At 44.6% G+C, this 15,635-nt stretch overlaps 1 protein-coding gene across 1 annotated transcript in view; it reads left to right on the top strand.

Annotated features, from left to right (window-relative positions):
- LOC130131574 (CLIP-associating protein 1-B-like) overlaps positions 1–15,635 on the top strand; it is an 81,737-nt gene that overhangs the window by 47,841 nt on the left and 18,261 nt on the right. The window contains exons 20-28 of the mRNA XM_056301324.1: positions 1,868–1,963; positions 2,510–2,692; positions 9,370–9,467; positions 10,362–10,385; positions 12,059–12,306; positions 12,978–13,041; positions 13,401–13,403; positions 13,896–14,059; positions 14,253–14,475. Of these exons, the coding sequence (XP_056157299.1) occupies positions 1,868–1,963; positions 2,510–2,692; positions 9,370–9,467; positions 10,362–10,385; positions 12,059–12,306; positions 12,978–13,041; positions 13,401–13,403; positions 13,896–14,059; positions 14,253–14,475 (1,103 nt within the window). The remainder of the gene's footprint in view (positions 1–1,867; positions 1,964–2,509; positions 2,693–9,369; positions 9,468–10,361; positions 10,386–12,058; positions 12,307–12,977; positions 13,042–13,400; positions 13,404–13,895; positions 14,060–14,252; positions 14,476–15,635) is intronic.

The following is a 15,635-nucleotide window of genomic DNA, read 5'->3' as shown; positions in this document are numbered from 1 at the left end:
ATTGATCGGTGTGAAACTGGTGTTGGATCCACAGAGGTAGAAGGGGCTGCATGTTATTGTTGTGAATGAATATCCCTGTCTGTGTGATGGGGACTCATTATGGTCACACAACACCTGCACGGTATTGTAAGAAATGCCTGTTTCCGTTTGTTCATCTATCTTTTTTGTGTCTCTGTGTCACGAGACAGATGTAATTGTTTTTATTGACAGTTGAAATATGAATTGCAGTACATTTGTATACAGGGGTCTCTATTGTTTCCATTTTAGCACCTAGGTGGTAATCAGTAACTTCAGTGTTGGGAGGGAGCCGTGCATCCTGTTGGGTGTTCTGTTAACTTAAACAGGTTGACCACAATCCACAAACAATATGGAAGGAGCCAGCACACCAAATAATACTGATTTCTGCTCCATGTCTTCCCCGACAAATGATGCAGGGAACTCCTTACCCCCTGTTGAGATGGTGGCAGTGGAATGTGCCAGATTCATGCAAAATTGGCAGAAAATGCTGTTCCAAGATGCCTGAGTGAGGCAAAAATGTTCATATGCCGAGTAGCGTAGTAGTCTGTTCCATTGCTTACTAACACGGGGATCAGCAGTTCGAATCCCTGCGTTACCTCCGGCTTTGTTGGGCATCCCTACAGACACAGTTGGCTGGGTGGGAAGCTGGATGTGGGTATGTCTCCTGCTGGCTGCACTAGCACCTCCTCTGGTCGGTCAGGGCGCCTGTTCAGGGGGGAGGAGGAACTGGGGGGAATAGCGTGATCCTCCCACACACTACGTCCCCCTGGTGAAACTCCTCACGGTCAGGTTAGAAGAAGCGGCTGGCGACTCCACATGTATCGGAGGAGGCATGTGGTAGTCACCACATGCCTCCTCCTCCAAATTTACAGACTGTAGTTGCTATGGTGAGAAAGTTGTTTGTTTAAAGGTCCAATTAAATGAAAAAATATTTTCATTCTTGTTACCTCTTATCTGCACTTAATTTACTTCTGTTAAACCTGTTTATATAGAAATTCACCACCAAAAAAAAAATTTGTTTTTGTGTTTGTAGGAATAATGTTTTTCTCTTCCTGACAAATAGACATTTTTTAGTAACGTCATCCTGCACCAAAAAGGCTGATGAATGAATGAATGAATGGGAGTGAGACTGAGAGAAGACGCGTGACTTTCTACCACCACTGGCATATCGATGTCCACATCCTTCTAGAAATACCTGGCTGGGATTGGCTGTCAATCAATTCAGTCTCCCTCCCTTCACTAAATATCACCCACTCGTTCGGTTTCATTCAGGTAGAAGTCAGATCATGTAGGTTTAGGCTGCTCTAAATGCAGTTTTATGGGACCTTTAAAGTGTTGGGGTGCATCAGTACCCAAGTTTCATCAAAATGAGGATGGAGACCAATGAATAAGTCCACCAAACGGACCATCGGGTCAAACTGAAATTGGCCTATGTGGATCACAAGCTCTGGATTGAGTGAAATATTCCTCTTTTGTCTTCACTCCATTTTTCCTGAAGTGTGAGACAGAGTTACAAAAAGTGGTTATTTTCCAGTGGCACGGAAGAAGTACCTGAGATAGAGAATGTCTTTTTTTAGTCATGGGAACGGGTCCAGGGTTGACTAAGTGGTAATACCAAAACAAGTTTAAAAAAATTCTTTCTTTTTTTATTTGACTCGTTATATTTTCTTTTTTATCTTTTGTCTCCTTCCATCTCTCTGCCTTGCATTTTCTTCTTCAGCTTCAGTTATCACTTTTACCTTATGGCCATGAATGAAACCGTGTAGAAGTACCACAATTTAAAGACATTTCTTTCACTCTCTCTCTCTCTCTCTCTCTCTCTCTCTCTCTCTCTCCACTCCCTCCCCAGGTCGAGTGCGGACCGGGCGACAGAGTTCGGGGAACAGCGTGTCCGTAACAGACAGCAGGAGGCGGAGCCGAGGCAAAGTGGTTTCCCAGTCCCAGCGTGAGTACTGCTTCCTGCTTCACAGCCTTTCACATTCTGTGTTTGGTCCAAGCGTTTACTCTCGTGTTCATCCTCTTAAATGGCCCCGATGCCAACATAGCCTCTAAGTCTCATGGTGTTGGTGCCGTGTTTTACCTACTCAGAGAATGGAACGCCTGACCCTAAAACTTCTGCTGTTAAACAGATGAAATACATTATTTCATTATAGTGACATACACCGATCAGCCAAAACATTAAAACCACTGACAGTTAAGTGAATAACATGGGTTATCTTGTTACAAGGCACCTGTCCAGAGGTGGGATGTATTAGGCAGCAAGTGAACAGTTCTTTGGAGTAAGTTGGTGTGTTTGAAGCAAGAAAATGGGCAACTGTTAGGATCTGAGCAACTTTAACAAGGGCCAAATTGTGATGGGTAAACGACTGGGTCAGAGCATCTTCAAAATGGCAAGTCTTGTGGGGTGGCATTCAGTGAAACCTAAACTGGTCCCCCTCTCAGTGTTTGTATGACATTTTGTTAGTTGTTTACACAAGTTTTCCTTTCCCAGCCGGCAGTCGGTCAGGCTCTCCTGGCAGACTGCTGGGCTCTGCCTATGGACGGAGCCCCAGACCGACCATGGGGACGGCAGCGGCCTCCACCACCTCCACCAGCCTAACTGACAAGAGCAGGCCCCGCGGACACCGCAGCCAGGGCTGTAGCCGAGAGACCAGCCCCACCAGATCCAACACGGGTAAGGACAGCGTCCTCTGGCGGCTCTAAAAGTTGCAGAAAAGCACAAAAATGTGAATTAGATCATTCCGTTCAGCAACTTCCAGAAGAAGTCGCTGAAAACACAGGGAAATACTGTTGAGTACAAATACATCACCACACGTTGTATGGTACTGAGATGTAGACGTAGCTGTCGTTTCAGTGGGTCTGCACATTGGGATGGTTATGAAGAATAATCTTGAGCCATAGAATTGTAGGATTTAGTCAACCCTCATTTTCCAGCTATCATCACCATGCATCAGAAATGACAGAGCGACTGTGTGTAATGTTATGGCTTAACCTACAACCTTTACAATCATATTGTTTTCAAATCATGTTGTATATTTTTAATTTATTTTGACTTTTTTCAGTTATGTGATTGAACATTATATGACCTTTTTTTTTTTAAGCATTTGGTTAAAATGGAAAATGTTACCCCTCATAAAAAGACCTGATTAAGGTCTAGAAGGAATGGAAGGTCTTACCTGCTTTAAAGGCTGTTTGGAGTTTTCTGCGTCCTGGCAGCATGTCCATGGATCTGCATCACTACAGCAGTTGAGTCTGGATGTGTGTTGAAATAATCCTCCTGAAAGGACAACTCACACTTAGGCGTGCACACACACACACACACACACACACACACACACACACACACACACACACACACACACCACTTTTCCTGTTTCCTGGTCTGTTTTTTTCCTACTAATATCCTGACCTCTGCTGTTTTCCCTCTCTACCTGCCTGACTAATGTTCTCCACAGTGCTTCAGGTGTGTCTATGTCTGGCTGCCTGTGCTGCAAGCTTAACCTTCCCCTCCGCGCTCCTCTCTCTCTCTCTCTTGCTCTCTGTCTCTCTGTCGCTCTCTCTCTGTCTTTCTGTCTCTCTGTCTCTCTCTCACCCTGGCATGCCCCCCTATGCTAGCTCGGAGCCGAATCCCCCGACCCAGCCTGAGTCAAGGCTGCAGCCGCGACACCAGTCGTGAGAGCAGCCGGGACACCAGCCCCGCCCGGGGCTTCTCCCACCTAGGTAAGTATGATTCCACAGACGGCCCCCATCCACCTGGGCTCCCCTCCCCATCCCTTTTCAACCCAAATCAGCCCAGAACGCCGAAATTTATTCAAATTATTTAGCAAAGAGTTGGGATATTTTGTTGCACATTATTTTTTTATAATAATATGCAATAATACGCAAATAATTTTCTTGCCTAGTATTTTTCTGTTGTTCAGTGACAACAGAACATTTCATTTAAATCTCTGTAATTCAGTGCAATTAAAGAAACGAAGTGTGGAAAAAACCAAGGTGGATGAATACGTTACATAACCACCATTTAAAACAAAGATCCATCCATCTTCCAGTCAACAGTCCATTACTGTCTGGAAAAACTGGAGCTTTGAAATGGAAACCGTTAAAGATAAACCCTATTCACCCACCACCCAAATGTCTTGTCTGACCTCGCCCAAGTGTGTCCTCCAACACCAACCAATCACCTGCAAGCTCTGTACTTCTCTCTGTGTGTTATCATTGTTTAAAATGTCTCCTCCTTTCTTTCTATTCTCTATTCTGACGTATTTGGTTCTTTAACCCTTACTAACTCTGTCAATATCTGGACAAGTCATCACTCATGCACTGGGTTTCACATGGAAATGTTACTTTAGATGTTGGTATTGGGACTTGTTCTGTTCCTGATTAACTGTAGTGCTGAACACTATGCACAAGGATATGAGCACAATCCTTTAAGACAGAACAAAACAACTGTGAATGTCTAACAAAAAAAAAAATCTTGAAATGATCTGGGTACTTGTTGAAAAGAATACACGTGTAAGTGCAAGGAAAAACCAATACGAATTCTGACTAATCGTCATGGCATGAATCACTAATGAATTATAGCTTTTAGCTTTAGTCATTAGAATAAATATGTAGACAATACTGGCACTATTCAGAATAAAATGTATTCTTGGAGTTAAGGGTCTAGTTAAAATATATTTCCATCCTACGGGGCTGCAGCGAGAAGCCAACAGGAGGCAGGAAACGCAAACAAGGTTGAATCAGTTCATCTGGACACAACGTTTATTGACAGATACATTTCGTCTGTGACCTCTTCAGTCTCAACTGACTGCAGGTATCCCCACCCTTATAAACAACAGTTGCATAACGACCGAAACCAACGACCAGATTCAAATTCAAATATGGGCGTGACCATTAACCAGAGTTGCAATGGCCATGTGTACCATTCACAGAGGATTTGGAAATGTTTGCAATCACAGCATTGTAAGCATTCATATTTGCATATGAAACTGGTCGTTGATTTCGGTCGTTATGTAACTGTAGTGTTTATTATTGTGTATTCAACCCCTTGACATTCATCACTAATTTCTGGATTAGAAAAGATACTCACACATCTGTTCCTGAACAATATTATTTTTCTGAACCCATGAACTCTAACAGCATGTCCCCAAAGCCAAAATAAGTTATGTTTTGCTGACTTTTTATTGATAAATTCAAAACTAAAATATAGTGCTTGCATGAATATTCACCCCCTTGTGCTCTGAAAGCTCCAAGTTTACTCAAATGACAAATTATTCCTAAAAAAATAAATAAATAAAACTCAGGTAAACACAATTGGACATAATTAGTGTGCACCTGTAAGATATTAAAAGTAATGGTCTTGTTTACGTGTATAAAAAAAGCACTCTGTGTAAAGTTCATTAGCCGGGCGTGAACGCCATCAGAAAATGAAGACAAAGGAGCAGAATACCGAAGTAAGAGACAAAGTGATTAAAATGCAGGAGGTGGGAAAGGGATACAAAACAATATCCAAGAGTTTGGATGTCCCACGGAACACTGCTGGATCCATTGTCAGAAAGTGGACGCTGTATCACACCACCCAGACGCTTTGTAGGAGGACAGGCCATCCCTCAAAGCTAAGTGTCCGAGCAAGACGTGGGCTGGTGAGGAAGGCCACAGATGATCCTGCAGTCACTTTGAAGGAGCCCCAGAGGTCAGTGGCTGAAACTGGAGTAAAAGTGCATGAGTCAACCATGTCACGGGCTCTCCATAGATCTGGCCTGTATGGGAGGGTGGCTAGAAAGAAGCCATTGCTCAAAACTATGCATATAAAAGCACGCTTGGAGTTTGCTACCAAGCATGAGAGAGATCCAGTTAGGATGTGGGTAAAGATTTTGTGGTCAGATGAGACGAAAGTTGAGCTTTTTGGCCAAAACTAAAAGTGTTATGTGTAGCGCAAACCTAACACTGCTCATGCCCTAAAAAACACCCTCCCTACAGAGAAGCATGGCGGCGGCAGCATAATGCTATGGGGTTGCTTTTCATCTGAGGGCACTGGGAACCTTGTTCAAATTGAGGGAAGAATGGTTGGAGCTAAATACAGGGAAATATTGGAAGAAAACCTGTTGCAGTCTGCCATAAATCTGAAGCTTGGGAGGAGGTTCACCTTCCAGCAGGACAATGATCCTAAGCACAAGGCTAAAGCAACAATGGCATGGCTCGGCAACAAAAAGGTGAATGTTCTGGATTGGCCAAGTCAAATCTGGACCTCAACCCCATTGAAAATCTGTGGTACAGACTGAAAATCGCAGTCCAGAGGCGCCATCCCATCAACCTGCAAGACCTGTACAAATGCTGCCAAGAAGAATGGACAAAAATTACTCCAGAAGAATGTGCAAAGCTTGTACATACTTAGCCCAAGAGAATCATGGCTGTTATGCAGCAAAAGGATACTCTACAAAGTATTGCTACTATGTGGGAGTTGAATACTTATGCAAGCACTATATTTTAGTTTTTAATTTATTTAAAAAAGCGTCAGCAAAACATAACTTATTTTGGCTTTGGGAACATGCTGTTAGAGCTTATGGGTTCACAAAAATAATATTTTTCAGGAACACATGTGTGAGTATCTCATAATCCAGAAAATAGTGATGACTGTCAAGGGGTTAAATACTTTTGCAAGGCACTTTAAATGTCCCCTCAATATAATGCAAACGAACGAACAACTCAAATTTCAGGTGAGGCTGAGGTGAGGCTGAGGTGAAAAAGAAATATAGAACATAAATTAACCTCCTGTTGTTAGGCAACCAACACAGAAAGGACGGACGAGCACCAGCTCCTGCATTAACTAATTCAAGCTAACAAACAGCTTAAAAGGAGTGGGAAAGTAGTACAGGCAAGATGGGAAATGGACAATTTACTGTGGCATGTCTGCAGGGGTCGTATGATGATGCCTTTTCACTTAAATCTTTGACTCCACCTTCCTCTTCAGCTACTCGTCGACACTCTCGCTCCACAAGTGCCCTGTCCTCCGCAGAGTGCTACACAGGTGACATGGGGATTTCCAAACAGCAGAGTCACTCAGTCAGCCAGGTTTATGCAAATAATTCAGCTCTTCTTTGGCCTGCGGGATCCTATTTCATTATCATGCAATTCTCTATCGGTCATTCAAAAGTCAGGGGGGCATTTACATCTAGTGTGGTGCTGAATCTTGGTAGTTCCTGCTATTGGCTACTTGTAAAATAAAATCAGATAAACTTTATTGAGTCATTTCATCCTCTTCTGCTATTAGAAGTGTTGCAAGTCACTCTTTGTCAGCTAAATGTTCAAAATCTAAATGTTGCAAAACTCTAAAAGCTGTGAAGTCATGCGATGTGTGGCCATGCAAACCAGCGTCCAACATTTAATTGATAATTGGTTCAAGAAGCTTCAGAATTTATTTCGAATAGTCTTTAAAAAATAATCTGGCTAACTTGGTGATTCTGCTCTGTGAAGTGCCTCTCTGCATGGCCGTCTATCCTAAGGACCAGAGACTTCCAGACAAACAGACAGACGGAAGTCTTCTTGTCTTACCCTCCTTAAAGTCAGACACGGCAGGAAACCAACACCAGCCATCCACTGAATCTGGTCTGTTTTCACTGTGGCTGCTTGACCTGGTACTGGCAGACAACCAGACCTCCTCTCTCTTCTGTTCCCAAAAGTATTCTCTGGCTGGAGAAATGGTTCAAGTGGTTGGTGAACTTAAGTCTGTGGACAGAAAGGCAACACCTGTCCTTAAAGGATGGTTCTAGTATTTTTGACCTATGCCCCATTTTTCTATCAATAAGATTCAAACAGAACACACACATCCTGAAAAACAGGGAACAAGCTGGAAGAATAAGAAGCAGAACTGAACGATTGGTGGCAGAATCTTTCAAATTAATTTAGTGTTGAGAAAGCTAGCATCAAACCATTCCTGCACTTAAACAGGACTGAATCAGTTTAAAAGATTCTGGCACCAATTGCTCAATTTTACTCCTAACAAGAGGACAATAGGGCTTAGGTGAGAAAATACTGGAGTTTTCCTTTAACCCCTTTCCAAAATCTACTAAATGAAGTTGGTGAGTAAAATGAAATAACTGATCATGCCTGATGGCAAAAACTATGAAGATAAGACCCAGGTTGTAAAAAAAAAAAAAATCCAGAATGATCCTTTAAGTGTTTTCTAGACCAGACAGCCACAGTGAGGCAGTGTTTGCCTGGTGTCCAGTGGTTTTCTGTCATCCCGGTCCTCATGGAGCAGTAGTAGTCTGTTACCAGCTGGGGGCGATGTCTACACAATCACAGCAACCTGTGGTCCGCTGTGAATTGTGATGGGATTAAAGCTCTATACACAATAGATACAGGAATTTGCACTGTTACTCAAACTAGGATTTTGTAAATTGTGAAGATGCAGTTTGGCTTCCATCAAGTTCATTTCTCTGCTGAGCAAGAGTTCATTTTTCTTCATGTAAACTGTCTGCTGTTTCAGTTCAGCTGAAGCCAATTGATTTTATTATTTTTTTATGCTTTTGATGTGATTTTTGGAGTTCTGTTAATGCTATGCTTAACATCTGCACTGTTCACGGTATACTTTATATTTTTTGTAATTTTGCTGATTGAATTTGAATTTGCTGGCTTTTCTTTGCTTGCTTATTTTAAAAAAACAAAAACATGTTGAACAGTATGTTTTTATCATTTATCAATTGTAGTTATTGCATTCCTTCTTAACCGGACTGTCCTTGTTGTGCTGAAGATGCCCGAGCAGTGAAACGTGGTTTACCTCTCTGGTCTACGAAGCAGCAGCGATATTGTTAAAGCCAAGATTGATCTGCTGAAATCTGACCTCAGTCCAATCCGAACCTGAAAAACTTGCATTTTGACCCAAACTATGTCTTTAATGATTGCCCAGTCTTGCCCAAAGCTTTATTTAGTAATGTTTTTCTTAAAATGTCCTGCAAACAACTGTCTTTATTCTGAAGAATGTTTTTGGATCTGAACCCAACCCCACCTCCAGTGATCTGGTGAGGAGTATAGACTGAGACCCAAACAGAAAATCATCTGGTCCGATCAGATCTGGGCACCAGTGTTGAGCTCTGCTAAAATGGAATTTACAAGACAAGAGGACCACAGCAGTATTCACTTTTTAGTCATATCGTCTGACATTGCACTGTTTAACTGATGATATTTTTGTAAAGCCACAAAAATATTCCAGCACCGGGGCAAGCTTTTCTAAATGCGAAGCATGTTTACACCCATAACCAGAGCACCGCCGCTGTTCAGTGCTTTGATTCGGTGTTTGCTGTGTTGTAGGAATACTCTCTTAACTTCCCTCTGCATCCGTTTCCTTTTTAGACCGTCTGTCCCACCAGGCCCGCATCTCGGCATCCGTCAACGCCATGAGAATCCTCAACACGGGCACCGAGGTGGAGGCTGCTGTGGCTGATGCTCTGGTAAGACAAAGTGTGGAGAAAGTTGGGCATTATACAAAAACCCACTAAAGAATAGTTTCTTTTAGTTGTGTTATTGTTATAGTTTAGTAACAGTAGGAGACAGTTGCAACACCAAGATACGAACAGATCATGGAATAGTTTGCCTGGAAATCCTTAACTCTTGTCAACAAATTAACGTTTGAAATTCTTGGAATATAAAATGAGAAGAAACCCTGAAAGGATCATCTAACCCGGGGTTGAACATATACAGCCAATAGTCATCGGCCAGATTCTGGTAAAATTGTCTAGTTTGGCGTCCGGGTGGCGTGGCAGTCTATTCAATTGCCTACCAACATGGGGATCTCGGTTCGAATCCCCCTGTTGCCCCCAGCTTGGTCGGGCGTCCCTACAGACACAATTGGCCATGTCTGCGGGTGGGAAGCCAGATGTGGGTATGTGTCCTGGTCGCTGCACTAATGCCTCCTCTGGTCGGTCGGGGCGCTTGTTCAAGGGGGAGGGGGAACTGGGGGAAATAGCGTGATCCTCCCACACCCTACGTCCCCCTGGTGAAACTCCTCACTGTCAGGTGAAAAGAAGCGGCTGGTGTGTATTGGAGGAGGCATGTGGTAGTCTGCAGCCCTCCCCGGATCAGCAGAGGGGGTGGAGCAGCGACCGGGACAGCTCAGAAGGTGGGGCGAATTGGCCGGATACAATTGGGGAGAAAAATGGGGGTAAAATTAAAATAAAAAAAAAAGGTTAGTGTACCCTACCTGCCACTGTCGAGGACGTCATTACCTCGGTGTCAGCACTCTATGAAGGTGTAGACCCAGTCAGAGACTTTGTGTGTGTTCAGCTAAATAACCCAGGTATAATTTGCTTGTGTGCTCTCTCCTTCTTGGTGTTGGTAAACCTCAGCTGTTAGGAGACTCCAGGAGTAAGGTACATCTCTCATCTCTTCTCATCCATCCACTCATCCATCCATCCCACCGTTGCATTCTGAGCATGTGTGTGAAATGCTTACACGTCACTGACACTTGCAACTAGAGTGACTTAAGATGAGAGGGAATGCTATCCTGAAAACAAGTGTCTACTGTAGCTGGAAGAACACAGGTTTGAGTCCTCAGACCAGCTGGTGAAATATATGGGAGGGGAAACTCAAATGAGCAGTGCACTCCCACTGACAACTGCTGCTGCAGTGCCCTTGAGCAAAGTGTGAATGTGTGCAACTGTGAAGACCGTTGCTGGGGGAAATGAGTGAACAGGTTATGGTTTCGACGTCTTGCTCAAGGACACTTCAACAAAGTAAGAGTTGATGTTCAGAATTGGCCTTGTGATCATTGAACTTGTGATCTTCCAGTAACGGGACAGTCTCCCTTACCGAAATGACGTAACACTTCCTGTGCTACAACTTCAAATGAATGCCATCCCCGCCGTAGCTGCTTCCATGTCTCTCATCGCAGAAACGTGCCGACTTTAACCAAGCAAAGCCAAACAAGAATGTCTGTTGTCCATTGCTACCAACCAGCATGAAATACATTCCTGCTGTCAGTAATATGTCAGTAATATTACATTATAATATGTCATAAGTCAAACAACATGACTCAGATCTCACTGCATGGTCGTTGTTATGTTCTTGTAAATGTTGCTGCATGATACTGTAAATGTTGGAAATGTAGACATTCCATCTCTCTCTTTTTCTCTGTCTGTCTCTGTCTGTCTCTGTCTGTCTCTGTCTCTCTCTCTCTCTCTCTCTCTCTCTCTCTCTCTCTCTCTGTCTCTCTCTCTCTCTCTCTCTCTCTCTCTCTCTCTCTCTCTCTCTCTCATGTTTTGCAAGGAAGATGCACTGTGTGCAATGTGTGCATTTTTGCACACATTTAGATTGCTTGCTAACTTGTGCAGTTAAAAGGTGACGTTACTAGTAAATCATGCAACAGCCTCTTTTACAGTCGAGTTCCGTAACTTTGCTGTCCTAAATTAGGGAATATGAAGTACAGCATGAAAACCGTGATGTTGGCGTGATGTAATGTTAGTTAGGTGCATTGTAACGACCGCAAAGTGCAGTGAAGAAGCTCGATAGTTCATTTTGGTTTAGCTCAGTAACTCAAGTATTTTAAGATTTTTTTATATATTTTTATAGCATTTTCCACCTTTTTATTAGATAATGATAGTTGAGAGAAAGGCAGCAAAGGGCCAGGCCGGATTCAAACCCAAGCCGCTGCGGTAAGGACTCAGCCTTATGTGGTACGCGCTCTACCAGGTGAGCCACCGGGGCACCCACAGAATTGTCCATAAATCCAGATCAGATGAAACGAAAGTGACCTCGGGGAGAGTCTGAAAGGGGTGAGGGGAGACATTTTGAGAGTACAGAAGACAATAAAACAGCATAATCATGAGATTAAAGTAACATCGACAAACACTTGACGATTTAAATTTTGGGTTTTGACCCCTGACCCCAATCCTCCCATCCCAAGGGAGTTTCATCCCACTTATGATTAAGTCGTCTTTATATCATGTCTGAATTCTCTCTCGCCCCCTCCCTCCATCTCTCCTTTTCATTCTCTCATCCTTCCCCCCTCTCTTCCCCATTCCCCCTTTTACGTATCTCTTCTCAGCGTCGACCAGTGCGACGGCGTTTCGAGTCACCCGGCATCTACTCAGATGACGATGCCAACAGTGACGCCTCCAGCGCATGCTCAGAGCGCTCATACAGCTCACGCAATGGTGGCGGGGCGCCCCACTTCCTGCGGCAGACAGAGGACGTGGCTGAGGTGCTGAACCACTGCGCCAGCGCCAACTGGTCCGAACGCAAGGAGGGCCTGCTGGGCCTCCAGAACCTGCTGAAGAGCCAGCGCATGCTCAGGTGTGTGTGTGTGAGCGAGCGAGTGAGTGAGTGTGTGACTGAGTGTGGGTCAATGTGTGAGCGAGTGAGTGTGTGACTAAGTGTGAGTGATGAATTTTGGGGGGTTTTTTGGCTTTTTTTTTTGGAATATGTACATTGTTACATCATGCCAATGAAGCCATTTGAATTGAGTGAGTGAGTGTGTGTGCGAGCGAGCGAGAGAGACAGTGAGTGCAAGCGAGTGAGTGAGTGAGTGTGCGGGCGAGCGAGTGAGTGAGTGTGAGTATGAGTGAGTGAGTGAGTGAGTGAGCGAGCGAGTGAGTTTGTGAGCGAGTGTGCGAGTGAGTGAGTGAGTGAGTAAGTGTATGTGAGCATGTGTGTTTTGGTGACACAAGACAGTTAAAGATGTGTACGTGCTTATGCACATTTGTCATTGTGCCTTTGTTCCTGCATCTTTGTTTCTGTATGTTTCTTAAGATTTAAACGTGTGTGTTTGTATGCGTATAAGCTTGCATGTGCTTTGGTGATGCAAGGTAGTCAAACGAGAGCTCACCCACTATATTTTAGATATTTAGATATTTTAGAGCTCAACTAAAATATCAAGAAACGCACAATGTTAAAACATTCACGATGAATTTGGATGATTTGCCCAGTGATCTTGGTGATGACTTTGGACTTTGTGTGTCTTGTAGCCGCGTTGAGCTAAAGAGGCTTTGTGAGATTTTCACCCGGATGTTCGCCGACCCACACAGCAAGGTGAGATGCTCCTGACCCCGCCACGGTGCACGCTGAACCCATCAGTACAGACATGATTTTCCCAGGGCGGGAAACTCATGCCAGCCAAAACATGGGTAGATTTAACCTGTGTCCTCTCCCAGCAAGTAGCCAGCCGCCACTGTGTGAGGAATCTATTCAGTTCTGAAAACACAGCAGGCTGGAAGTGCATGATGAGATGAGGACCAAACCTTTATGGAGGACAAAAAACATTATTTTCCTTCCTTGGTTGTTATGCTGACCTCAGAGCTCACAAGTCAGACTAACTGGATAACAAACTAACAGACTGTCTTTTTGTCTTTAATTGCATGTCCCCTCGTTGCTGTGGACTCTAACAACAGAGAGTAAGTGTTCAGTCACCTTTTGATCAAATTAAACCCTTCAGGATGTTGAGGAAACTGAATTCTATTCATTTTGTGTGATTGTTCTGTTATTAAATATAGCAGGAAGTTACTACGTACACAGTCAGCAGTCAGTCTTGTTGGTAAAGGGGACAGATGGTGAACATGATAGTGATGTCATTGTCACCTCCTGTGTGTGAGTCAGTCTCATGTCTGAAACACTCACCTTTTCTGATTGTCAGCGACGGACAGTAACACTGACCAGGGGGGAGGGAGCAGGGTAGGGAGATGCTGAGGTGTGCTCTGATTGGTGGAATCAGCAATCAGTAGAATGAAGGATGATGGAGTTTTGTCTTACTCTTCTGTCTTTGTTTCATTCTGTGAAGGTTGCTTTTCTTTATTTCTCTCTTTCTTTCTGACTGTCTTTTGTTTTTTCTCTCTCTCTCTCTCTCTCTCTGTCTCCTCTGACTTCCCACCCTCTCTGTCTCGTCCCAGGTGTTTAGCATGTTCCTGGAGACTCTGGTGGACTTCATCACACTCCACAGGGAAGATCTGCAGGACTGGCTCTTTGTCTTGCTCACCCAGCTGCTGAAGAAGATGGGGGCTGACCTGCTGGGCTCTGTCCAGGCTAAGGTCCAGAAGGCCCTGGATGTCACCAGGTGAGGAGCAGCAGCCATGTTTGTAGACTAAAACAGTGGTGTTCGGGTTTGGGAGATTGCCTGCTGAAGACCTGTGCATTGAAACTTTGCAGGAATAAAATAATTTTTCCTCTCTGCCTCTGTTTCTCTTTATCTCTCTCTCTCTCTTCCTCTCTCTCCCTCTCTCTCTGTCTGTCTCGCTCACCCTCTACAGGGAGTCCTTCCCATTTGACCAGCAGTTTAACATTCTGATGCGATTCATTGTGGACCAGACCCAGACTCCAAACCTAAAGGTAAAGGTGGCGATCCTTCGCTACATCGAGGCCCTGGCACGGCAGATGGACCCGGCTGACTTCGTCAACTCCAGCGAGACGAGACTTGCCGTTTCCCGTATCATCACCTGGACCACCGAGCCTAAGAGCTCCGACGTCCGCAAGGTAGGTGGATGCTGGGGAAGGGGTTTGGCGTGGCAGCCGTAAACGCGGAAGCCTCAGAGGGAGGTAGAGAGGTTTTTAGTTTGGAAGGCAAGTTTGTTTTAGTTTGTTGTTTTGTTCCCTTTATATATTTTATCGTTTCATTTGCACACTTTGTTGTTGTTTTTTCCTTTGTTTGTCCTTTTTCAGTCATCATGTGATCTTTTATTTTTTTTTCCCCAACAATCATTTTTCTTTACACTGACCCTCTCCCAGACCCTCCATAACTGGGTGGGGGAGGAGTTCTCAGGCCGATCCAGCACTGTGGCCTCTCTGCCCGGGGAGGGCAACCTGGAGGAGAGGTGTAAGCAGGTAGACGCCTCCGTCTAACGGCATGACAACGCAACTTGTATTTAACCTCCTGTAATCCAGCTTGGCCAATGCGTGCAGGGTGTCGTCTAGCCTATGAAAACAGTTTGGATGTCTGTGTGGTGTTGTTTTATTGCGCAAGTTTATATGCTTTGAATGCATCAACATGGACTGACCAATGAGCTGAATGCTGCTCAGCCTTAAAGCTTAACCCCTCATAAAGGTCTTGTTTTGAAGTGTATATGAAATCTATCTAGTCCAGGACTGCATTTTTCTAACAGTCTGTCAGCTGCTTTGTTTTTATTTCAGCCGGTCTTACCTGTCAGGGCAAGCAGGGTGGGAAATAACACCAACTTTAAGCCAGACACTGCTAGCAAACAGCAACTTGCCAAATACCACTTGCTATTAAGTGCTGGTCAAATTGTACTTGCAGGGGGTGTCCGGGTGGCATGGCAGTCTATTCCATTGCCTACCAACACGGGGATCGCCAGTTCAAATCCCCGTGTTACCTACGGCTTGGTCGGGCGTCCCTACAGACACAATTGGCCGTGTCTGCGGGTGGGAAGCTGGATGTGGGTATGTGCCCTGGTCGCGGCACTAGTGCCGCCTCTGGTTGGTCAGGGGCACCTGTTCGGGGGGGAGGAGGAACTGGGAGGAATAGCGTGATCCTCCCACACGCTACGCCCCCCTGGCAAAACTCCTCACTGTCAGGTGAGAAGAAGCAACTGGTGACTCCACATGTATGGGAGGAGGCATGTGGTAGTCTGCAGCCCTCCCCGGATCAGCAGAGGGGGTGGAGCAGCGACTGGGTCGGC

The sequence above is a fragment of the Lampris incognitus genome, chromosome 21, assembly GCF_029633865.1.
Source record: "Lampris incognitus isolate fLamInc1 chromosome 21, fLamInc1.hap2, whole genome shotgun sequence".
NCBI classification, from domain to species: domain Eukaryota; kingdom Metazoa; phylum Chordata; class Actinopteri; order Lampriformes; family Lampridae; genus Lampris; species Lampris incognitus.
This window is presented reverse-complemented; position numbering and strand designations above follow the sequence as displayed.